At 39.6% G+C, this 25,476-nt stretch overlaps 1 protein-coding gene across 1 annotated transcript in view; it reads left to right on the top strand.

The window, feature by feature from the left end:
* Positions 1-2,140: 2,140 nt before the first annotated feature.
* CHRNA7 (cholinergic receptor nicotinic alpha 7 subunit) overlaps positions 2,141-25,476 on the top strand; it is a 100,818-nt gene continuing 77,482 nt past the window's right edge. The window contains exons 1-2 of the mRNA XM_063091365.1: positions 2,141-2,195; positions 2,419-2,558. Of these exons, the coding sequence (XP_062947435.1) occupies positions 2,141-2,195; positions 2,419-2,558 (195 nt within the window). The remainder of the gene's footprint in view (positions 2,196-2,418; positions 2,559-25,476) is intronic.

Below are 25,476 nucleotides of genomic sequence, written 5' to 3'. Positions count from 1 at the left end.
CTTCCTCAGTTTACCAATGAACAAAACCAAGTCCCTTAGTTGGGAGTGAATACAGCCAAACTCACTGACTCACTTCTTGGCACAGTGGAGCCCACAATGTACACCCCGCACTCACATCAGTTCTAAGTTGGACACTGAGTGAGAGTGCACTGCGTTTGTAGGTCTTCCAGGTGCCTAGCAGAGCACAGGGCATATTTAAGTATTTAGCAACCGCTTGTCCCACCTGAAAGTGGTTTATTTCTCCGTTTCTGATATTACGGATTGCAACAAGGGTAAGGAAGCAGTTCTGGTTTCAGGAACGTGACCCCACGGCCACACTCAAGAAATAAATGAATTCCCTTGGCCCCTGTGGGCTGGTGCGCCTCTAGAATGGAAGGCGGGGCTCTTAGGCACTTTCTGAAAGTGAGCAGGAGGTGAGCGCGGCGTGCAGGTGACAAGTGGAGGCGGCATGCTAGTGAGACTCTTCCAGTGGATGCCTCAGGTGCTTCTTCTATCCGGTTACTGGGTTTTACTTCCCTTCTACTATTTCCCCTTCGCCAGCAGCCAATACCCTGTAGCTCCTTCCCTCCCTGCCTGCTTGCTGTGTGGAGTCTGGACTGCTGGAGACAGTGGGACGAGAGCGGGGGACTCAGGAGGCAGATGAAGCTTAGAGCAGCCTGTCTGCTCGAGAGGATCCCTGCCCTGCTGTCCCCTTCTCCTGGCGGAACACCCGCTCTCCTGTGAGCTGGGCTCAGGTCAGCTGTCACCTCTTCTATGAACCCTTCTCCAGGAGCGGTTCATCCTCCTTCGTCTAAGCTCTGCAGTCATCAAAGGCTGTGGTGATTACTCGTTTATGCACATATCAGTAACACGCAGCCATTGGCTCCAGGACCACTTCCTTTGCGAGTGCGCTGCGTTTCATTGTTCTTCCAAATCAAATAACTGGGCTCAGGCCCCCATTCCTGCTACTGGGGTGCATTCAATTTCAGTCGCCGTTTGTTGAGCCTTTCCCTAGTTCTTTGTGTCATAGGCAGTTCAGAAACGTGGCACTGCCGCTGCCTCCTGGTCCACAGGAGTTGACCTGGTGCGTTCAGGCGCTCTAGGGTCAGCGGGAAGGCGGGCGACAGCGCCCCCGCGCGGACGCACAGAACCTGCGTACTCGGCTTTCTGCAACCTGCTTCTGGGACCAAATGGGACAGAGCTGTCACTCTTGAAGCCCCTCTTCAATACTTTCCTCCCTCCCTTCGTCTTTCCAGGCCACGCCTCTTCCTCAACATAAGGACTCTCCTCCGTCCCCTCTAGACCCCTCTGGCTGGTGTCCTCGCAGAGTCTCCCCTTACCCATTAACTCTACTCTGCTCAGAAAGGCCTAGATGAGAGCGCCAAGTTTTGGCTGTCCTTCCAGCAACGAGTTGGGAGTTAACTTTTCAACCTTGGAATCTTTTAAAAAGAATGACACATAAATTAGGATATCTACTGGGAATCCCCTCGCACGCGTTCGCAGCATCTCTTCTCGCACAGAATACCTCAGGCGCTTACAGAACCCAGCCACGAATCCAGCTGGTGATGCCCAGAAACGGCTGCTGAAAGCACACCCGGGTCTTGCAGGATGTGGGAAGGGTCTTCCCCTCTGGTCCATCTTGTCTGGTTGGAGAGACTTCCGAAGCCTGGTCCCCGATCGCTATCAGCCAGTTGCTGGCGTGGGCGAGGGAGTCCTGGAGGACTGGACTCCAGAATTGTCCCAGCTTTCTCCCATCTGTCCCGGGCAGCTTCTGGCTGAGAGCGAGACAGAAAGGAGTGGGGACAAAGGACGGAAGGGAAAGGCAGAGGCCGGCCGGCCTTGTATAGCACCGCCAGAGGCGCGATGCGGAGGGACCGCTCGGTGGCGGCTGCAGGTGGAGGTGCCCAGAGCGTGACCATTTACACCGCCGGCTGCAGTTCCCCAGGCGGCCGCGGAGAAGCTCGGGCCCAGGCTGGGGCGCTGGCGGGGGGCGGGGGCGGGGGCGGGGGCGGGGCTCGTCACGTGGGCGGGGGCGGGGCGCGCGCTCGCCTCTTTAAAGGCGCACTCCGAGGCGGGGAGGCGGCTCCGTGGCCGCAGGCGCAGGCCTGGGCGGACAGCCGAGACCCACGCCGCGCCGGCCCGCGCCAGCTCCGGACCCGACATGCACGGCTCGCGGGGAGGCGTCTGGCTGGCGCTGGCCGCGTCGCTCCTGCACGGTAAAGCAGCGCCGGCTCCCCGCCCTCCACTCCTCCGCCGGATCCCGGGCGCGTCGCGGAAGGCTCTGTGCCCCCCGCGCCGGGGCCAGCTGGGGGTCTTCCCGCCCGCGAGGGGCCGCGGGGGTGCTGCACAGGTTGGGCGGCGGGGGTCGCAGACAGGGGGCGTGGGGCGCACCCCCGCCGGCCTTGCCTGAGCAGCCTGCCTGGCTCTCCTCTCCTAAAGTGTCCCTGCAAGGCGAGTTCCAGAGGAAGCTTTACAAAGAGCTGGTGAAGAACTACAACCCCTTGGAGAGGCCCGTGGCCAACGACTCGCAGCCACTCACCGTCTACTTCTCCCTGAGTCTCCTGCAGATCATGGACGTGGTGAGTTCCGGCCCGGCCACAGGGCTGCCCTCCTCCTCGCCGTGGGCTCCGAGGGGCTGTGAAAGCGTGGGGAGGCAGGCGCTGCAGCTTGGCCAGGACACCCTAGCTGGCTCCGGGGGAGGCGGGCGGCGCTCTGACCCGGTCCCCAGCCTGCCTTCTGCGGCGTACCTCAGTCTCCCCGCCCACAGAGGAGGGAACAGGTGAAGTTCGCTCCGTCGCCCTGGCCACCTGTACGTGGGTACTTGGTCCCGCCTTTCCTTCAGCTTACACACTCAGGGCGAAAGTATCCTGAGCCAGGAATCAGTAGCAAGAACAGGGTACGAATGGTGACATTTTAGTGTCCCTTATAGTGTAAGTGTTGGCATGCAGTCTGGCATTTGGTGTCAACTTAGCCACTTCTAGACTTTTCTGCCACTCGTCTGGTCCTGGGCTTTGTGGTTGGGGAATCTATCCAGGTAGAGCGCCAGCTGTGGGCTTTAAATGCCTCCTTCCCCCCAATTCCAGTAATGGACATTTTTACCTTCCTGGTGAGGACAGGTACCGGTAGTCCCACTCTGAGGACTCAAGCGCCACACCGGAGATACTTGTCTGTCTCCTGGGGCGGCAGCTGCACGGGCCTCTTGTCTTGCTGCCTGCTCAGTACCCACTTCGCTTGGCAAATCTGTGTAACATCTGTGTTTGCTCTTTTGTTCCTCTAGACTGCTTTGAATATTCAATTTTCATTGATACATACTTCCTACAATACAAACACCAAAGTGTTTAATTAATTATAAATGGGTTTTTTGTGTCTGCTCTGTACCAGGCATTGGGCTCTGTTCTGGAGCAGAGTGGCGTGAGACAAAGGGATAATGTGTTCACTGGGAGGAAAGAATAGGCAGGAAAGAGGTGTGAGAATAGCCACAACTCTAGGTAGAAAATGCTAAGAGCCACGAAAGTGGTTCAGGGAAAGTGGTGTAAGATTACACACAGAGAGGTGCCCACACTACCGGTGCCAATACAGGCTGGATCCCTTAACCTAGTTAACACTGCTGTGATGAATGGCTTTCTTCCCAGCATTACACCTGTGTGAAATGTGTACTTCCACCTGCAGGCAGAAACATGCTTTAAAATATTGAATGTATATGTGATGATGTGTAAAAGTTATCAGGAGAGGAGAGCTGTAGGGGAAGACAGCTGCTCTCCCATGGGTTACAAAATAGCAAAGTTGCTGTGTACAGAGCTGGGGCCACAGGGAAGGAGAATGGATGAGGAACAGAAGCTGAAAAAGAAGCTCTGGCGTTGAGTCACACTAGGTAGGAAGGAAGTGCAAGTGTTGAGACAGTGGAGTGGGGGAGGCACAAAGCTCCAGGGCATTTTGAGGGGCAAGTACTTTACAGAGAAACACCTGTATTACTTTGGGAACTCAGGATTTGTACTTGGAATCCTTTGCCAGTTTCTGGATGGTTGATCTTAGGTAAGTCTCTTAAGTGTCCTGAGCCTTTATTTTCCTTTAATAGAATGGACACTGTAGCACTTCATCAGTCATCATGATGAGCTCAAGAATGTGGAGACAACGTTAAGAAACCCCGAAGGTAGATACAGGCCTATGGTCATTTTCATACAGAAACCACATAAAAAAGGACTAGGCAGCTTATCTCACATACTCCACAAGTGGCACATGATAGGGTGGGAAAGATGAGACAGCCCCCTCTACCCCACTTGCTCAGAGTGGGCTGCAGCCAGGCTGCCTCTCTGGGGTGGGTGGTCCAGGGGTGGGTGGTCCTGTGCTGGCTGGCTGAGTGTGACAGTGGGGTGGCCGTTCATCCGAGGAGCAGGAGTGAGCCAGTGCATCAGGCCTTCTAAGGCCGTGGCAGCCCCTTCTATAGAAGAGACCACTCATGGAGAAGCTGCAAACTTTTTTCCTGGGCATTTCTGCCTTTTTAAAAAGATTCTTAAGGAATCAGGTTAATCTGAGGAATGTGGGGTCTTAGGAGAAGTTTAGACATAAGTTAGAGTTACGTGATGTGAAAATTTTTTAAAACACAAAACTTTTGTCATGTTATAAAATTTAAAAAGACGAAAGAAATTATAAGTGGTGTGTGTCATTGACATTCCAGCGTTAGAGAAATGCATGAGAAGATGGCGGGGTCATGGGAGGGCGGTACGGGAAAAAGTCTTGGTCTCACCTTAGCAGTGGATCTAGCTCTGAAGACATTGAACTTCTCAGCCAGGCAATACAGTGTTTTCATGGAGTGGCCTTGAGCAGTCTACTTTACCTTTTTAAGCCCTGTCTTCTCATGTGTAAAATGAGAATAATAATAATACCTGCTTCACAGGGTTTTGCGAGGATTAAATAAGAGAAAGTGTCTGCCACACACTGGTAATACACTGAAGGTTTGCTCCATCTTAATTAAGTAGCTACTCAACTGAGACATCAGAAATTCCATGCTTAGGAAGGTGTGGTCGCTTGCCCAAGGTCACTCAGTGATTAGAGACATCTGCATCTGGCTCACAAGTTCTTGTACCTGTATCTGCTGCCTCTTTTAGACTTGGTAGCTTCTTTTGTACAACAAATTCAGTTTAACTAAGTTAAACTGGCTGAACTGTAACTGATTGAATGTGACTTTCCTGGGTGAAAAGGAAGTCTTTATATCAGACGTAACGAAATATGCAAACATTTGTATTCCAGACTGACTTGGCTCTGCCTTGTTTTGAAGCAGAGCCAGGTTTTTCCAGCTGAAATCTCAGCACCCTGGACAGAGGCACAATAGATCTTAAAAGGGATTCATGTGGCAAATTGGCTGGTACAGATTCTCTTTATAATTCAATCCAGGGGTTGTTTGACCATTCTGACTGAGCTGTTCTAGAGACCATAGTAGTTGCCCCCCACCCCGAATCTTAGCATCATTCCCCTTCTTGTTAGCAGAGATTTCTTGGCTGGAGTGATAGGGAAATGGCATGTGAAACTATATATTTTGCTCTCATGAAAGATAATTTACTTCTTCATCAATTTATACCATACATACTCCCTGAGCTCCTATTATGGAATTTGCTGTTTTTCTGGGAAATCACAGATGAATAGTGGATGGTTTCTGTTTTCAGAGATCTGGTGATCTGGCTAGGGAGACTATCAAGCAAAGCTGAGATTACTACATGTGATGAAATTTAACATACACGCCTACACAGAGAGCTGCATATCCACATAGGGAAAGCATGTATTTCCAACTAGGTTGGTTGGGGAGGGTTTCAAAGAGGAGGTGGTTAGATTTCTATCAGAGAGTAGGAGTTTGAAGTTGGAGAAAGTAGGAAAGGCTTTCCATGTAACAAGAACAGGACGAGGAAAGACTGGGAGTGCAGTGGAGGACAGCACACCTTCAACAAAGTGTGCTCTGTGCGATGTTGGCTCCCAGTTGATCTTTGCTGCAGTTTTGCTGCAAGACTTCTCAGAAAATTTAATGTGCTTATGTTTATTGGGAAGTTCTAAAAGAGGGATATACAGGTTGACTATCCCTTATCCAAAATGCTTGGGAACAGAAGTGTTTCAGATTTCTGATACTTTTGGATTTTTGAATATTTGCATATGCATAACTTCTCAAACACCAACTTGTTGCACCAAGGAAATGCTCATTGGAGCACTTTGAAGTTTGGATTTTGAATTAGGGATGCTCAATCTGTAGTACTGACCAAACTACTTACAGTTTTACAGACCCTTTTGTAAGAATTATGTTCTAGAAACACAGTGTAAAGATGGAGGTTGTAATTTTTTTGGTAGGAGGTGCTAGATGAGTCTGTGGATGGTGTATGTGTGTGTTATCCTGAGCACCTCTGCAGATTTCCCATTTTCCCTGGCCCTTTTCTGGGTATCTCTGAGGTCATGAGGAGGAGGTAGTGTGCAGGGGTTTTGTAAAGCTGCAAGACCAGCTTGCCATAGCATATTTTCCTAGAAATGGAAACAATCCAAACCGTAAAACTTGTATTAAGTCCAATAATTATAAATTATAGATTAGAATTTACAGAATTGCATACATTTTAAAGACAAACACAAATCTTCAAAGGAATAGCTTTGCTTGCTGTGGTCTGTCCTAGCTATTCAGCAGACCCCTTGGTGAAGCACTAGGTAGAGAATGAGAAGAGATGGTGGATTTTTAAGTGGGAAAGGAAAGTAATCAGATCTGTTTAGACAAATGATGCTGAGAGGAGTGAGGGTGGGATAGGTAAGAGAGAAGGGAAAATGTAGGTAAGAGACAAGGAGGTCGAAACTAGGATTCCCACTGTGGGAATGTAGATAAGGGGATAGATTCAAGAGGTGTTTTGAGTATATCATCTGTGATATATTACTGTGTACATAAATATCATGCACCTACATAGATAAATTTGTTAAGTGAAAGTGCCCAAATTATTCTTAAATGCATACTCTGACATATAGTGATTATTAATTTACTTCATGGGCTTGTAACTGTGCTGAGAATGAGTAATATATAAGAAATCACTTTGAAGGGATGTGTGTGCAAAGTTCTAAACTGCCAGCAGTTTCCGTAACATTTCTCTTTTATTCATGCTGTTTAGTTCATCACCTGTATTCAGATGTCTAAAGGCTATTCAAGTACTGATTTGCATAAAATAAATGTTCACAGTTGTGAAAACATGTCCAGAAGGCATGGTGTTTAAAATGAATAATATGGGGCCGGCCCCATGGCGCACTCGGGAGAGTGCGGCGCTGGGAGCGCAGCAACGCTCCCGCCGCGGGTTGCGGGTTGGGATCCTATATAGGACTGGCTGGTGCGCTCACTGGCTGAGCGCGGTGCGGGCAACACCACACCACGGGTTGCGATCCCCTTCCCGGTCACAAAAAAAGACAAAAAAAAAAAAGAAATGAATAATATGAATCAACACATAATTATACACAAATGTAAAACACATAATTATGCGGGAATGATTTTTGGTATTTTGTGGATTTTGGAATGCAGATTCAACTTTATGGAAGTAATTATCTTAGCAATATTTTTTAAGGACTTTACTTTTTTAGAACAGTTTTATATTCACAGCAAAGTTAAGAGGAAGATACAGAGATATCACATATATACCTTGCCCCCAGATATGCCTTCCCAATTATCAACACGCCCCACCAGAGTATATTTGTTACAATTGACTGAACCTGCATTTGACATGTTGCATCACCCAAAGTCTGTAATTTACATTAGAGTTCCCTCTTGGTGTTGTACCTTCTATGGGTTTGAGCAAATATATAATGACATGTATCCATCATTATAGTATTGCACAGAGTATATTTACTGTCCTAAAATAAATCCTCCATATTCCACCTTTTCATCCCTACCCCCACTGCAACCCCTGGCAACCACTGATCTTTTTACTGTCTATTGTTTTGCATTTTCTTAGAATGGTATATAGCTGGAATCATACAGTATGTAGCCTTTTCAGATTCGCTTCTTTCACTTAGTAATATGCATTTATAGTTCCTCCATGTTTTTTCATGGCTTAATAGCTCATTTCTTTTTAGCACTGAATAATGTTCCATTGTCTGGATGTAGCACAGTTTGTTTATTCATTCACCTACTGAAGGATTTCCTGGTTCCTCCAACTTTGGCAATTATGAGTAAAGCTGCTATAAACATCCTGGGCAGGTTTTTATGTGGACATAAGTTTTCACTTCCTTTGGGTAAATACCAAGGAGTGCAATTGCTGGATTGTATGGTAAGAGTGTGTTTAATTTTGTAAGAAAATCCCAGACTGTCTTCCAAAGTGACTTTATCACTTGCATTTCCACCAGCAATAAATGAGGGTATCTGTTGCTCCACATCATCACCAGAATGTGGTGTTGTCAGTGTTCTGGATTTTGACCATTCTGATAGGTGTGCAGTGGTATCTCATTTTAATTTGCATTTCTCCGATGACATGAGATGGGAAGCATTTTTTTCACATGCTTATTTACCATCTGTATATTTTTTTGGTAAGGTGTCTATTAAGGTCTTTGGCCTAGTTGTTAAGTGGGTTGTTTGTTTTCTTAGTGTTGAGTTTTAAGAGGTCCTTGTGTATTCTGAATGATAGTCTTTTGTCAGATATGTCTTTTGCAAACATTTTTATCCCAGCCTATGGCTTTTCTTTTCATTCCCTTAACATTACTTTTTTGTAGAGCAGTTTTTAACTTCAATAAAGCGCATCTTACCAGTTATTTCTTTCATGGGTCATGCCTCTGGTGTTGTACCTAAAAAGTCATTGCTATTCCCAAGATCATCTAGATTTTTTCTGCTGTTATCTTCTATGAGTTTTAAGTTTTTCATTTTACATTTAGGTTTGTGATCCATTTTGAGTTAAATTTTGTGAAGTTTGTAAGATCTGTAGTTAGATTCTATCTCTCTCTTTTTTTTTTTTTTGCATGTGGCTGTCCAGTTGCTGCAGCACCATTTTTTGTAAAGACCATCTTTGCTCTGTTGCATTGCCTTTGATTCTTTGTCTGAGATCAGTTGACTATGTTTATGTGGGTCTATTTCTGGGCTCTCTATTCTGTTCTTCTGTTCCATTGATCTACTTGTCTATTCTTGCACCAGTACAACAGTCTTGATTACTGTAGCTTTACAGAAAGTCCTGCAGTTGTGTAGTATTGGTCCTCCCATTTTATTCTTCAATATTGTGTTGGCTATTATGAGTCTTTTGCCACTTCCTACAAATTCTAGAATCAGTTTGCCAATATCCACAAAATAGCTTGGCTGGAATTTGATTGCAATTGCATTGAATTTATAGATCAAGTTGAGAAGAACTGAAATCTTGACAATATTATGTCTTCCTATCCATAAATGTGGAATATCTCTCAATTTATTCTGTTTTGATTTTGTTTGTAAAAATTTTGTAGTTTTACTTATTTGGATCTTGTACATACTTTGTCAGATTAATATCTAAGTATTTAACTTTTGGGGTGCTAAATAGTATTATGTTTTAATTTCAAAATCCACTAGTTTATTGCTTATATATAGGAAAGCAATTGGTTTATGTATATTAATCTTGTATCCAGTAAACATGCTATAATTGCTAATTAGTTCCAGGAGTCTTTTGTTGTTGTCATTGATTCTTTCAGATTTTCGTCATAGATAGTCATGTCATCTGCAAACAAAGACACTTTTACTTTTATTTTTTCCTTCCCAATATATGTGTATACCTTTTATTTACCTTTATTGTCTTATTGCATAACCTATCACTCCAATATAGTATGGAAAAGGAGTGGTGAGGGGGACATCCTTGACTTGTTCCTGATCTTAGTGGGAAAAGTTTGAATTTCTCACCATTAAGTGTGAGGTTAGCTGTAGGTTTTTTTGAATATTCTTTATCAAGTTGAGGAAGATCTCCTCTGTTCTTAGTTTGCTGAGAATTTTTATGATGAATGGGTGTTGGAACTTGTCAAATATTTTTTCTGCACTTGTTGATGTGAGTATGTGATGTTTCACATGATCACGTACCTTTAGATATGATGGGTTAAATTAACTGATTTTCCAATGTTGAACCAGCCTTGCATATCTAGAATAAATTCTTCTTGGTTGTGATGTGTAATTCTTTTTATACATTTTTGGGTTTGATTTGCTAATATTTTGTTGACGATTTTTGCACCTATGTTCATTAGTGATATTGGTCCATAGTTATCTTTTCTTGTGATGTATTTGTCTGGTTTTTGTATTAGGGTAATGCTGGCCTCATAGAATGATTTAGGAAATATTCGCTCTGCTACTGTACTCAGAAAGAAATTGTGGAGAATTGGCATAATTTCTTCATTAAATGTTTGGTAGAATTCACCAGTGAACCCATGTGGGCCTGGTGCTTTCTGTTTTGGAAGGTTATTAATTACTGATTCAATTTTTTAAATAGAGAAAGGCCTAATCCTATTGTCTGTCTCTTTTTGTGTGAATTTTAGCAAATTATGTCTTTTAGGGAATTGGTTTATTTCATCTAGGTTATAAAATTTGTGGGCACAGAGTTGTTCATAGCATTCCTTTATTAACCTTTTAATGTCCATTGGATCATAACCCTCTCATTTCTGATATCAGTAATTTGTGTCCTTTCTCTTTTTTTCTTAGTTACCTGGCTAGAAGCTTATTGATTTTATTCATCTTTTCAAAAAACTAAATTTTATTTTTGTTCATTTTCTCTATTGATATCCTGTTTTTAATTTTATTGATTTTTAAAATTATTTCTTTTCTTCTGCTTACTTTGGATTTAATTAGATCCAATTTTCCTACTCTCCCAAGGTTGAAACTTAAGTTATGGATTTTAACAAGTGCATTCAATGCTGTAAATTTCCCTCTAAGCACTTCTTTTGATGCACCCCCAAGAATGTAATAAGTTGTGTTTTTATTTTCATTTAGTTCAAAATATTTTTAATGTCTTGAGATTTTTATTTCTCAAATCCATGTGTTGTTTAGAAGCATGTTAAATCACCACATAATTGGGCTTTTCTACTTATCTTTCTGTTATTGGTTTCTAGTTTAATTATTTTGTGTTCTGAGGGCAGACAATGGAGGATTTCTATTCTTTTAAATTTGTTAAGATGTGTTTTTTGGCAATGTGGTCTATCTTGGTGAATGTTTTGTGTGGGCTTGAGAAGAATGTGTATTCCACTGTTGTTGGATGAAGGGAACAACACAGATGTTGATAGATGTTGATTATGTTCAGATGATTGATGGTGTTTTGAGTCCAACTATGTCTTTACTGATTTTATGCCTGGGGATCTGTTCATTTCTGAAAGAGGGAAGTTGTCATCTCCAACTATTATTGTAGATTTATTTATTTCTCCTTCCAGTTTTATTAGTTTTTGCCTCATTAGTTTGATTCCCTGTTGTTAGGTACAAACACACGAAGGATTGTTATGCCTTCTTGGAGGATTAACCCCTTTGTTATTAAGCAATGTGCTTTTTATCCCTGGAAACTTAACTTGCTTTGAATTCTGCTGTCTGAAATGAAATAAATAAATAGCTACTCCTGCTCTCTTTTGATTAGTGTCACATGGTCTATTTTGCTCTGTCCATTTACATTTAATCTATATGTCTATATTTAAAATCAGTTTCTTGTAGACAACATAGAGTTGTTTTAGTTGTTTCTTTTCTTTTCTTTGTTAAATCCACCTTAACAATCTATTTTAATTGATGCATTTACATCATTAACATTCAAAGGGATTTTGAGGTAATTGTATTGTTATCTACCATATTTGCTACTGTTTATTTTATTCTTGTTTTGTCTTCCACACTTTTTATGCCTTTTCTGGTTTTAGCTGAGCAATTTATATGATTCAATTATCTCTCCTTTTTTGGCATATCATTTATGCTTTTTTTATTTTAACTTTTTTTAGTAGTTGCTCTAGAGTTTGCAATATATATTTACAATTAACCCATGTGTAGTAGATTGAATTATGTCCTCCCAAAACTTACTGAGACTTTGTCTCCCAAATTTTATGTATTAGAAACTTAGCCCCCACTGTGACTGTTAAGAGGGTGGGAAATCCTATTATGGTAATTAAAAGTAATAATTGAAGAGGTAATTAGATTGTAGGACCATGAGGTAGTGAATGGATTAAAAATGGTGGTCGGGACATGGTTCTGAGGGCTTTAAAAGAAGAGGAGAGTCTGTCTTTCTAGCTCTCTCTCCTCTCTCCGCTTCCACCATCTTGCAATGTGAGACCCCTGACTCACTGTCGCCACCACCAGATAGCCTTTGGACTTCCTAGCCTCAGAAACTGTAAGCAGTAAATGTCATTTTTCTTTATAAAACACCCAGTTACATGTATTTTGTTATAAGCAACACAAAATGGGCTAATACACCATGTCATCTTTCAAATTACATTATACCACTTCATGGGTAGCTTGTGTACCTTATAATACAAAATAATACTAATTCCATCCTCCTGTCCCTTGTACTGTTGCTGTCATTCATTTGATCTTTATATAATTGTGTGTGTGTACACATAAGTATACATAATCAAATAAATATATTATTACTGTTATTACTTTGAACAAACTGTTATCTGTTAGATCAATCAAGAATAAAAAATGAAAAGTTTTTATTTTACCTTCACATATTCCTTTTTTTATTGTCTTCCTTTATTTATGCAGATCCACATTTTGACCTATATCATTTTTCTCTTTCTAAAAAACAATTTATTTTTTTTGTGGGAAATGGTAAGATGCTCTTTTATTTTTTAAATTTTTTAAAAATTTTATTTTACTTTGTCAATATACAATGGGGTTGATTATTGTGGCCCATTAACAAAACCTCCCTCTCTTCTCCCTCTCTGCCCTCCTTCCCAACAACCCCATATGTGTTTGCTTATCGTATCAACTTCAAGGAATTGTGATTGTTGTGTCTTCTTTCCCCCAACCCCCCAGTTTATTGGTGTATTTATTTATTTTTAGCTCCCACAAATAAGTGAGAACATGTGATATTTCTCTTTCTGTGCCTGACTCATTTCACTTAATATAATTCTCTCTAGGTCCATCTGTGTTGTTGCAAATGGAAGTATTTCATTCTTTTTTATATCAGAGTACTATTCCATTGTGTAGATATACCATAGTTTCCATATCTACTCATCTGATGATGGACATTACAGCTGGTTACAACTCTTACCTATTGTAAATAGTGCTACAATGAACATTGGAGAACAGGTATACTTTTGACTTGATGATTTCCATTCCTCTGGGTATATTCCCAGCAGTGGGATAGCTGGGTCATATGGTAGATCTATCTGCAATTGTTTGAGGAACCTCCATACCATTTTCCATAGAGGCTGCATCATTTTGCAGTCCCACCAACAATGTATGAGACTTCCTTTTTCTCCGCAACCTCACCAGCTTTTATCATTCACAGTCTTTTGGATATTAGCCATCCTAACTGGGGTGAGATGGTATCTCAGTGTGGTTTTGATTTGCATTTCCCGAATGCTGAATGATGTTGAGCATTTTTTCATGTGCCTGTTGGCCATTCGTATATCTTTCTTTGAGAAATGCCTATTTAGCTCTTTTGCCCATTTTTTGATTGGGTAACTTGTTTTTTTGTTGTAAAGTTGTTTTCAGTTCCTTGTATATTCTGGACATTAATCCTTTGTCAGATGTATATTTTGCAAATGTTTTCTCCCACTCAGTTGATTGTCTTCTAACTCTGTTAATTGTTTCTTTTGGTGTGCAGAAGCTTTTTAGTTTGATATCATCCCATTTATTTATTTTTCCTTTGGTTGCCCATACTTTGGGGTCATATTCATGAAGTCTGTGCCCAATCCTACTTCCTGAGTGTTTGCCCTATGTTTTCTTTAAGAAGTTTTATTGTTTCAGGGTGTATATTTAATTCTTTAATCCATTTTGAGTTGGTTTTATGAGAGCTGTGGGTCTAGTTTCATTCCCCTGTGTATATATGTCCAGTTATCCCAGTACCATTTCCTGAAGAGGCAGTCTCTTCCCCAGTGTATCGGCTTGGTGCCTTTGTCAAAGATCTGATGGCTGAAGGTGTGTGGATAGATTTCTGGATTCTCTATTCCATTCCATTGATTGGTGTGTCTGGTTTTATGCCAGGACCGTGCTGTTTTGGTTATTATAGCTTTGTAATATAGTTTAAAGTCAGGTAGTATTACTCCTCCAGCTTTACTTTTTTTGCTTGGAATCACTTTGGCTATGTGTGGTCTTTTGTTATTCCATATAAATGTCTGGATAGATTTTTCCATATCTGAGAAAAATGTCATTGTAATTTTGATGGGGATTGCATTGAATTTGTATATCACTTTGGACAGTATGGATATTTTTACAATGTTAATTCTTCCAACCCAAGAGCATGGGATATCTTTCCATCTTCTTGTGTTCTCTTTAATTTCTCTCAGCAGTGGTTTGTAGTTCTCATTATAGAGATTTTTCACATCCTTGGTTACCTCAATTAATAAGTATTTTATTTTTTTGGTAGCTATCGTTAAAGGGCAAGCTTTCTTGATTTCTCTTTCTGCATGTTCAATATTGGAGAATAGAAATGCTACTGATTTTTGTATGTGGATTTTGTATCCTGCTACTTTGCTGAAATCATTTATCAACTCCAAGAGATTCTTTTGTAGAGGCTTTAGGCTGTTTGATATATAGGATCATGTCATCTGCAAACAGGGTCAGTTTGACTTCATCTTTTCCAATCTGGATGCCCTCTATTTCCTTCTCTTCTCTGATTGCTCTGGCTAGTACTTCCAACACTATGTTGAACAGGAGTAGTGAGAGTGGGTATTCTTGTCTAGTTCCTGTTCTTTAGTCCCCATTCAAGATGATATTGGCAGTGGGTTTATCATATATGGCTTTAATTATGTCGAGATACTTTCCATCTGTACCTAACTTGTAGAGAGTCTTTATCATTAATGAGTTTTGAATTTTATCAAATGCTTTTTCAGCATCTGTAGAGATGATCATATGATCCTTGTGTTTGATTTTATTGATATGGTGTATCACATTTATTGATTTGTGTATGTTGAACCAACCTTGCATCCTTGGAATGAATCTCACTTGATCATGGTGTATAATTTTGTGTATGTGTTGCTGTATTCTGTTAGCTAGTATTTTATTGAGGATTTTTGCATCTATATTCATCAAGGATATTGGCCTATAGTTTACTTTTTTAGTTATATCTTGACCTGGTTTTGCTATCAGGGTGATGTTTGCTTTATAGAATGAGTTTGGAAGAATTGCCTCTGTTTCAATCTTTTGGAATAGTTTGCAGAGAATTGGTGTCAATTCCTCTTTAAATGTTTGGTAGAATTCTGCTATGAATTCATCTGGTCCTGGGCTTTTCTTTGTTGGGACCCTTCTAATAACATCTTTAATCTCTTTTATTGTTATTGGTCAGTTCAGTTTTTCTACATCTTGTTGGCTCAGTTTTGGTAGTTTTTGTGTGTCCAGAAATTTATCCATTTTCTCCAGATTTTCAAATTTGTTGGCATATAGTTGTTTATAGTGGTCTCGAATGATTCCTTGTATTTCAGACGTATCAGTTGTAACATCACCTTTTTCATTTCTAATTTTTGTTATTTGGGTCTTCTCTCTTCTTTTTTTAGTTAGCCGTGCTAATGGTTTGTGAATTTTATTTATCTTTTCAAAAAAACAACTTTTTGATTCATTGATCTTTTGTATCATTTTTGGGGTCTCAATTTCATTAAGTTATGCTATGATCTTGATTTCTTTCTGTCTGCTAATTTTGGGTTTGGATTGTTCTTGTTTTTCTAATTCTTTAAGGTGAAATATTAGGTTGTTCACTTGTCATCTTTCCATTCTTCTGAAGTAAGCATTTAATGTGATAGATTTCCCCCTTAGTATTGCTTTTGCAATATCCCACATGTTTTGGTATGATGTATCATTGTTTTCATTAGTTTCAATGAATTTTTTGATTTCCTGTTTGATTTCTTCTTAGACCCATATGTCATTAAGTAGAATGCTGTTTAATTTGCATGTGTTTGTATAGTTTCCAGAATTTCATTTGTTACTGATTTCTAATTTTAATCGATTGTTGTCAGAAAAAATACATGGGATAATTCCATTTTTAAAAAATTTGTTGAGACTTGATTTGTGACCTATCATGTGATCTGCCCTGGAGAATGATCCATGTGCTGATGAGAAGAAGGAATATTCTGAGGGTGTTGGATGGAATGTTCTGCAGATATCTGCCAAGACCAATTGGTCTAGAGTGTTGTTTACATCTTGTGTTTCTATGTTGATTCTTTGCCTCGATGATCTGTCCAGTATTGATAGTGAGGTTGGTGTTCAGGTCCCCTGCCATTATGGTATTAGTGTCTACTTCCTTCTTTAGGTCTAATAGAGTTTGCTTTATAAATCTGGCTGCTCTGATATTGGGTGCATATATATTTATAATTGTTATGTCTTCTTGATAGATCAATCCTTTTATCATTATGTAGTGGCCCTCATTATCTCTTTTTATGGTTTTAGTTTAAAGTATATTTTATCAGATATAAGAATCGATCCTCCAGCTCGTTTTTCATTTCTGATTGCATGGTAAATTTTTTTCCATCCTTTCACTCTTAGTCTATGTGAGTCTTTATAGGTAAGGTGGGTCTCTTGAAGGCAGCATACACTTGGGTCCTCCTTTTTATTTATTTATTTATATTTTATTATTATTATTATTTTTGACCAGTAAGGGGATTGCAACCCTTGGCTTGGTATCGTCCGCACCATGCTCAGCCAGTGAGCGCACCAGCCGTCCCTATATAGGATCTGAACCCGTGGCTTTGGCGCTAACAGCACTGCACTCACCCGAGTGAGCCACGGGGCCAGCCCGGTCCTCCTTTTTTAACCCAGTCAGCCAGTCTGTGTCTTTTGATTGGCAAATTTAATCCTTTTACATTAAGAGTTGTTATGGAAAAGCATTGATTTAATCCTAGTATTTTATTGATTTTTGTTTGGATGTCTTAACTGTCTTTTGTTTATTTCATTCTGATTTACTGTTTGTCTTCTGTATTTGTTGGCTCCTTGGGTTGTAGATAAACTTTTTTCTTTTCTCTTCATTGTTGGCATTTTAATTTTAGTAGTAGGTTTTGATTTTTCTTGAGTTTTTATGGCAGTGGTAGTTATTTTCCAAGTACCAAACCCAGTACTCCCTTGAGAATTTCTTGTAAGGGTGGTTGTGTGGTAGTGAACTCCCGCAGTTTTTGTTTGTCTGAGAAATATACTATTTGCCCTTCATTTCAGAATGATAGCCTTGTGGGGTAGAGTATTCTTGGCTGGCAATCTCTGTCTTTTAGTATTTTGAATATAACATCCCATTCCTTTCTGGCTTTTAAGGTTTGTGATGAAGAGCCTGATGTTAATCTGATTGGGGCTCCCTTGTAGGTGATTTGATGCTTCTCTCTTGCAGCTTTTAAGATTCTCTCTTTGTCTTTGAGTTTTGCTAATTTGACTATAACATGTCTTGGAGAAGATCTTTTTGGGTTGAATACAGTTGGGGATCTTTGAGCTTCCTAAATCTGAAGATCTGTGTCTTTTCCTATCCCTGGGAAGTTTTCTGCTGCTATTTTGTTGAATATGTTTTCAATGCAATCTCCTTTTTCCTCCCCTTCTGGAATACCCATGATTCGGATATTTGAGCGCTTAAGGTTGTCTGATATCTCTCTTAGATTTTCTTCAATGTTTTAAATTCTCTTTTCTTTCTTTCTTTTTTTTTTTGTCTGCCTGTGTTGTTTCAAACAGCCCATCTTCAAGGTCAGAAGTTCTCTCTTCTGCTTCTGCAAGCTTGCTGGCTAAACTCTCTGTTGTGTATTTTATTTCATTGAATGAATTCTTCAGCTTGGCAAGCTCTGCTACATTCTTTTTCAGGGAATTGATTTCCTTGTACATTTCTTCTTTCAGGTCCTGTATACTTTTCCTCATTTCATTGTGTTATCTAGCTGAGTTTTCTTGTATCTCATTTAGTTTCCTTAGAATTGTCACTCGAAATTCCTCGTCAGACCATTTCAAGGGCTTCTTGTTCTATAGTATCTAGACCTTGAGAGTTATTACCCTTTGGTAGTGTACTTCCTTGATTTTTCATATTTCTGGTATCTTTCCTTTGATGTTTAGTCATTGTGGCAAGGGATTTCACAGGCCCTTGGTTCGAAAGTATTCTCTGGCTAGGATGCTGCTGGGGCTACCAATTTGGCATGGCTGCCTCAGTGTTTGCTCAGTCATCCACTGATGCCTCATGTGCATGGTCACCTCAGGTTTTGGGCCTTTCCGAGGAGGCACCTCTCTGGTCAGTGCACACTCGGCTGGGCTGGGAATGGAGTCCAGCAGTGGCGAAGCCTACCTGCTGGATCGTGTGCTGGCACCACGGGGCACATGGTCTAGAACTTTTTTTTTAAAGCATTTCTTGCAAGGCAGGTCTGCTGACAAAAAATTTCCTCAATTTTTGCTTTTCTAAGAATGTATTTTTCCTTCACTTGAAGGGTAATTTTGTAGGATACAGAATTCTAAGTTTATGGGTTCTCTTCTGTCAACACTAAATGTTTCCCTCTACTCCATTCTTGCTTGCATAGTTTCTGAGGCATAGTCAGATATAATTCATGTCTTTTTTCCTCTATAGGTAAGGTACTTTTTTCCTCTGGCTTCTTTCAGGATTTTCTCTTTATCTTTGACTGTCTATAGTTTGAAAATGATATACCTTGGTATAGTTTTGTAGTTATTATTATTATTATTATTATTATTTTCACATCTATCCTGCTTGATGCTCTCTGAGCTTCCTGAATCTGTGGTTTGGTATCTGATATTAATTTTGGGAAATTTTCAGTCATTGTTACAGATAGTTCTTCTGTTACTTTCTCTGTTTCTTCTCCTTCTTGTATTCCCATTATGTGTGTGTTACACCTTTTGTGGTTTTACCATAGTCCTTAGATATGCTATTTTGTTGTTTTCAGTCTTTTTCCCTTTGTTTTTCAGTTTTTGAAATTGTTAGTGATGTATCCTCATGCTCAGTGATTCTTTCCTCAGCCATATCCAGTTTACTAGAAAGCCCATCAAAGGTATTTTTCATTTCTGTTACAGGGTTTTTAATTTCTAGAATTTCTTTGTGGTTCTTTCTTAGGACTTTCATCTCTCTGTTTACATTGCTCATCTGTTCTTACATGCTGCCTACTTTATCCATTAGAGCCTTTAGCATATTAATCATAGATGTTTTAAATACCTGGCCTGATCATTTCAACATCCCTGACATGTCTGGTTCTGATGCTTGCTCTGTATCTTCAAATTGTGTTTTTTGCCTTTTAGTATGCCTTATAATTTTTTCATGATAGGCAGACATGATGTACCAGGTGAATGGAACTGCTGTAAATAGGCCATTAGCGATGTGGTGGTGAGGTGTGGGGAAAGGGAAAGCATTTCATACTCTTAAGATTAGGTCTTAGTCTTCTATTGAGCCTATGCCTCTGGACTGTAAGCTTCCGAATGTTTCTTGTTTTTATTTTTCCACTTAGGTGGGAGAGGATGGCTAGAATGACCTGGACTTGGGTGTTTCCCATCTTCCACGTGGAAGGCTATAGTGTGATAGAGTTGGGTTTTTCCCTTCACCTAAGTCAGTTAGGCTGTGATGGTACCCCAGCAGGTAAGACTCTGTTAATTCATTTCTACTGAGGGCAGGCCTTGTTAAGAACAACAGAGTGCCCTGGCATATTTAAAAATAATTCCTTGTTACCTCCCTCCACTGAAAGAATGAGGGGATTTTTCTCTAATATTTACTGTGGGAACCTAGTCAAGCTCCTTGAGAAAAATCTCACCATATTTTTAGGCACCCCCCATGACTGGATCCACTCTGAAATTTTTAGCTTTCACGTCCTGAGCCTTCAGCAATTCAATTATGGTTAATGTTTTCTTAACCTGGCACTGTTTCCTGTGGTGGTTTCTGCTTATTAGTCTCTGCTATGGTGAGTCCTGACTCCCTGTTTTCTCCTGTTAGTCTACAACCTCGAGGGCAGTGGTTTGCCCTGTGTCTTCCACTCCCTTTTGGCTCCAAGAACAGTTGTTGATTTTTTTTCACTCTGTTCACCTTTTTGCTTGTTAGGACACAGTGGTGACTTCCAAGCTCTTCATATGAAGAACCAGAAACCAAACCTAATAATGTTTTTAAAAGTGACATTTCTTAATATTATAAAAGTAATATATGTTTTGTACAGGAAAGGAAATTAAACAAAAAAGAAGGGCAAAATCTCCATACCCATGGCATTCTGGTTCAGCTCATGCTATCTTTTCTTTATATTTATAGATGTGTAGAGAAATATTTAAAAACTAAGATGGTATTACACCACTTACGGTTCCTTAAGCAATATGAACAGACATTGATTTTAAAGATACAAATAGGCCAAGTAGTAAATAAATATGTTTTAAAATAAAATAAAATTATTTCTCTAATATATTTCTCTCACCATCACTGCATATTCAATCCTTATTTCTTTTTTTATTTTAGAAATCTTTAAAATTTTTTTTTATTAAAAAGTAGGTTTTGATGCTACTTGTAAGCAACATATGGTTGTATGTTTTAAAAGTTGAGTTTGATAATCTTTGTGTTTTGGTTATCTTTAGTATGATTACTGATGTCTAGTGAAAGTCATCACCCTTTTTGTACAATTTGACGACATTATAACACTTTAACTCCACTTATACTGCAATTACATAATTCTAATTTATGTGCTATTATTGTCATATATCTTATTTCTATAAATATATTTTAAACTGTAAGTTTATCATTATTTTCCAGTGTCAATATTTTTTTAGATTTACCCATATATTAACATTTTCTGCTACTTTTGTTTTTTCCTGCATCTCCTAGCTTCCATCTGAGATAATTTTCCTTCTACCCTTTAGTGTTCTCTTTCATGTGGTTCTGGACCTAGTACAATCTCTCCATATTTGTGAATCTCAAAACATATCTCTATTACCTTCACTCTTGATTCGTGTTTCAGAAATAGAGAGTCTGGGTTGGCCATTAGTTTCTTTCAGTGCTCAGCATGTATCACCCCTTTGTTTTCTGACTTCCATCGCTTCTTGTCAGGGGTCAGTTGTATGCCTTGTTGTTGCTCTGTCCTTATTTTTCAGCCACTTTTGAAATTTATTCTTTGATTTCCAATTGTTTCTTCAAATATGGCTTCTGACTCATTTTTTCTCTCTCTCTTCTTTATGGGACTATAATTGTTTGCCACAACTTTTCACTTCATCTCAGTGATTCTCAATCAGGGGCAGTTTTGTCCCCCAGGGGATATTTAGCAATGACTTGAGACGTTTTTAATTGCCTCTATTGGGGAGAGGAGTGCTACTGGCATTGACTCAGAAGAGGCCAGGTATACTGCTAAATATCCTACAGTGTGTAGGACAGCCTCCTGCAATCAAGAGTTATCTGGTCCAAAATGTCAGTAGTGCTGAGATTGAGAAACCTGCTTTATTCTACATCTCATATTCCTTTCTAGAATTTCCATTATTTTGTCTATATGCTTCATTCAGTCTGTTTTCTGTTGACCTATATTCAGTCCATGAATTCTTTCATTGTGTCTATCTGTTATTAGTCCCATATACTGACTTCTTTTTAAAGTTTCAGATATTGCATGTTTTACTTTCAGAATTTCCTTTTGGTTTTTATCATATTTTGTAGATCTTAAACTTGTCCTCAAATTCCTCAAATACGTTAATAGGAATTATTTTACACCCTCCATCTGTTGCATTCTTTAGATACTTTGTGCTTCTGTTTCCATTGTTAATTGTTCCTCTTGCTTTTCTGTCACTGTTCTGTGCTCCTTCCAAGCCTAATGGTTTTTATAGTTTGTCCCAAACGATGTATGTGAAAAATTGTAGAGATCATTTGAGAGTCTTGATAACAGGAGCAAGAGCTCCTATTTTTATATTTGTTTCTGACCAACAGCCTGCCTGTGAGCACTGGCAACGTCACATTACCTTAACCTATTTAGTAGCTGAAAACCTGAGAAGCTGGGTTTCAATCCTGTAAGGGCTGTTTTGTTTCTGGTTCTTGCGTATATGTTCTAGGAATATAGAGAGTTTACTAGAGTCTTCTATCTCTTCAGTGAGCCCTGCACTTTTATTTTGTCCCTCTAATCCTTTAGTATGTCAAGGTTTGCTTAAATTTTTAGCCCCTTAGGCATATTTTTAGGAATCACCACATGGCTCTGAAAAACTGGTCCCCAAACCTGTTATTCTCTCAGGGCTTTGTAGATCTTGTCTCTGAAATTTCTCCTTGTACTGATAGTTTACTGGTGCCTTCAAGCACATGATTTTTGTATCTTTTCCAATTTTACTAATTGTTCTCATTGGAGGATTGGTGAGAACCACCTAGTTTGTCATTGTCGATAGCAGAACTGAAATTCTAAATCAAAACTTGGTTACAATGCACCTTTATAATTGATGCAGATGTATTATGGCAGAAAATTTACCCCTCTAAAACCTCTTTATGGCTCTGGGACATAAACCTACATGATTCTTTTAGCTTTATAGTCTGAGAATTATGGGCACTTTTACTAAAGGAAACTTTCTTATAAATGTTGCCTTTCAGGTTTACCACTGAAGATATTCCCCAAAGGAATAGTCTCTCTCAGAGCTCCTGTTTCATCCCTGACATGCTGCTAAAGGAAGAGGAATAGACTTGTCATGAAGGAAAGCCAGTGAAAATCTCTGCTCTCTTATAGATTTATTTTTGAAATCTGGATTAGGTAGTGTTTTACTCCTTTTCAGAGAGGAAGAAGGTCGTTTGGTGTCTTCTAATAGCAATTCCCATACTCTTTATTTCAGTTATTTCCTTTCTCATAGTCAACATCAACTATAAACTATTTTAGCAAAAAAAAAATCCAAAAGTATTGTAAAATAGTGTGCATACGTGGATATTTATGTGTGTAAGCGTATACAGACACACGTAGACACACCCCTGTTTCCCATAGCTCTCCTTGTTGCATTTTTTTTTGATATCTAAAGATAAGGCATTACATAATATGCTTATTAAGTACCCAGGATAGCCAGGATATCAGTTTGAATATAGAGCAGAAGTCTTGGAGACACAGCTCCCAGCAAACCAAAACAATTGACTGCAACTAACATGAAATTATGTAAGGAATTGTATAAAATCCTGCATTGTGGGTTAAAAATCAGTGCAGGAGAATGGGCTAGGGGAAAGGCTTGGATATGTGGCTGACCATAGCTCTGAGGAAGGTTGTAGGTGAAAGAGCTGCTGACATGTCTCAATTGCAGGTGGCACTGGGCAGAAAGGGAGAAATTGTAGCTGTCATGGTTAATGAATGTCTGTGAGAGATTCTCAAAGTGGGAAATTTCTTCTCAGATCACTGAAGGCAAATTGTCTGTTAAGATTCCTGTCTTAGGTAAGAAAGGTGGTATCTCTACTCCAGGGAGAGGACATACCGAGGAAAGAAAACTTGTTTGCATTAATTTGCAGAGAGAAGGCAAGTGTTAGGGTGGCTCTTGAGTTGGTTTTAAATTTCAGAATTATGGAACGAGTTTTCAATTTAAAGTATCTGTCTTAAGAAGCTCATAGAATAAATTATGTCTGGGGATTTAGATTAAGCACATTAGGCCAAGGCTGCTCACTGATTGCTAGAGTATATTTGATTAAGGTAAGATTGATAAAATTTACAATTAAAATCACTAGTCAGGAAACATGACTTTGTTACTGTTCTCTCTGAAGAAGTTCAGTTGATATTCGAGATAATCTTTAACACATCAGCTAGCTCATAGAGACACGAGTTTTATTTTTGAAATTATTGTTTAATCCCAATTTAAAACTTTGAGTTGTAGTCTAATATATATACACAAATGTGGCACAATATCAAAACCAACTGAATGAGTTTTCACAAAGTGAACTCTGTTAGAGTAGTACCACCCAACAGAGCTCTTTTCTCCTTCAGAGCAAAACTGTTAGCCTAACTTTAAACTCTGAGTGTAGTTTTGCCCTTCTCTGGAACTTTGTACAAGTGGAATCACACAAGCACACTGTAAGTGCTCTTTTGGGTCTGGCTTCTCTTGTTCAGTTCTGTTTGTTAGTCACCCATGTGGTTGCCTGTAGCTCTACTTTATTGCTTTTTATTTTATGAACGTAACAAGATTTATTATTCTATCAACAAATATTTAGATTGTTTCTGGATTTTGTCCAGTATGAAGACCACTGCCATGAATATTCTTATCGTACATGTCTTTTGATGCACAGGCATATGCATTCTGTCCAGTCTGTACATGTAAGTGGACTTGCTGGGTCATAGGGTAGCATGTTTTTGACTTTTTCAGGTAATGCCAAGCAGTTTTCAAAATGGTTATATCAATTAACATTCCCGCCATTAGTATATGAAAATTCTTCTACATATTCACCAATACTTGGTGTGTTCCATCTTTTAAATTTACCATTCTGGTGGGTGTAGCTTGATATTTTCTTGTAATTTTAATTAGCAGTTCCCTAATTACTAATAAGGTTGAGGACATTTTCATTGTTTAATTTTCTACTTGGATATCTTCTTTTGAGAAGTGTCTCTTCATGTCTCTTGCTTATTTTTCTTTTTTTTGTTTTTCGTTCTTTTGTTATTTTTTCCTTATTGATTTGTATGAGTTTTCTATGTTAAGGACAAGATCCCTTAGTCATTGTCTTAGTCTGCTTTGTGTTGCTATAACAGAATACTTGAGACTGGGTAGTTTATAAAAAGTAGAAATTTATTTCTTATGGTTCTGGAACTGGGAAGTCCAATATTAAGGTGCTGGCATATGGCAAGGTCCTCCTTATTGTGTCATCATGTGGCAGAAGGACAAAAAGGGGGTAAGAGAAACAGGGAGGGAGCCCACTCCCATGAAAGCAGCATTAGTCCATTCATGAGGGTGGAGCCCTCAGGCTCTAAACACCTCTTAAAGGTCTCACCTCTCAATATTGTCGAAATGGCAATTAAATTTCAACATCAGTGTTTTTGGGGGGACAAACATTCAAACCATGGCAGTCAGTTATGTTTTGCAAATATCTTCTCAGACTCTTTGGCTTGTACTTTCACGTTTTTGGTGTTCCTTATTTTTTCTTTTTTAAACTTTTAACTGAGTGTTGTGGATTGAATTATGTCCCCCAAAGTTCCAGATATTAGAAACTTAACCACCACTGTGACAACGTTAAGAGGGTTGGAAATCCTATTATGGTAATTGAAAGGTGGGGCCTTCAAGAGGTGATGAGATTGTGAGGATCATACCCTAGTGAATGGATTAATCCATTGGTGGTTTAATGGTGGTCATTGGTGTGGTTCTGATGGCTTGAAAAAGAGAGTGCATGAGACACTCTCTCTTGCCAAACTACTCTTGCCATATGATACCCTGCATTGCTGTGAAGAGCAAGGCCCTCACCCAATGTATTCCCTGGACTTTGGACTTCCTGGCCTCCAAAAGTGTAAGCAATAAATATTGTTTCCTTAAAAATT

This window comes from Cynocephalus volans, chromosome 3, assembly GCF_027409185.1.
Source record: "Cynocephalus volans isolate mCynVol1 chromosome 3, mCynVol1.pri, whole genome shotgun sequence".
NCBI classification, from domain to species: domain Eukaryota; kingdom Metazoa; phylum Chordata; class Mammalia; order Dermoptera; family Cynocephalidae; genus Cynocephalus; species Cynocephalus volans.
The sequence above is the reverse complement of the archived record's forward strand: the minus strand, read 5'-3'. Positions and strand labels throughout refer to the sequence as shown.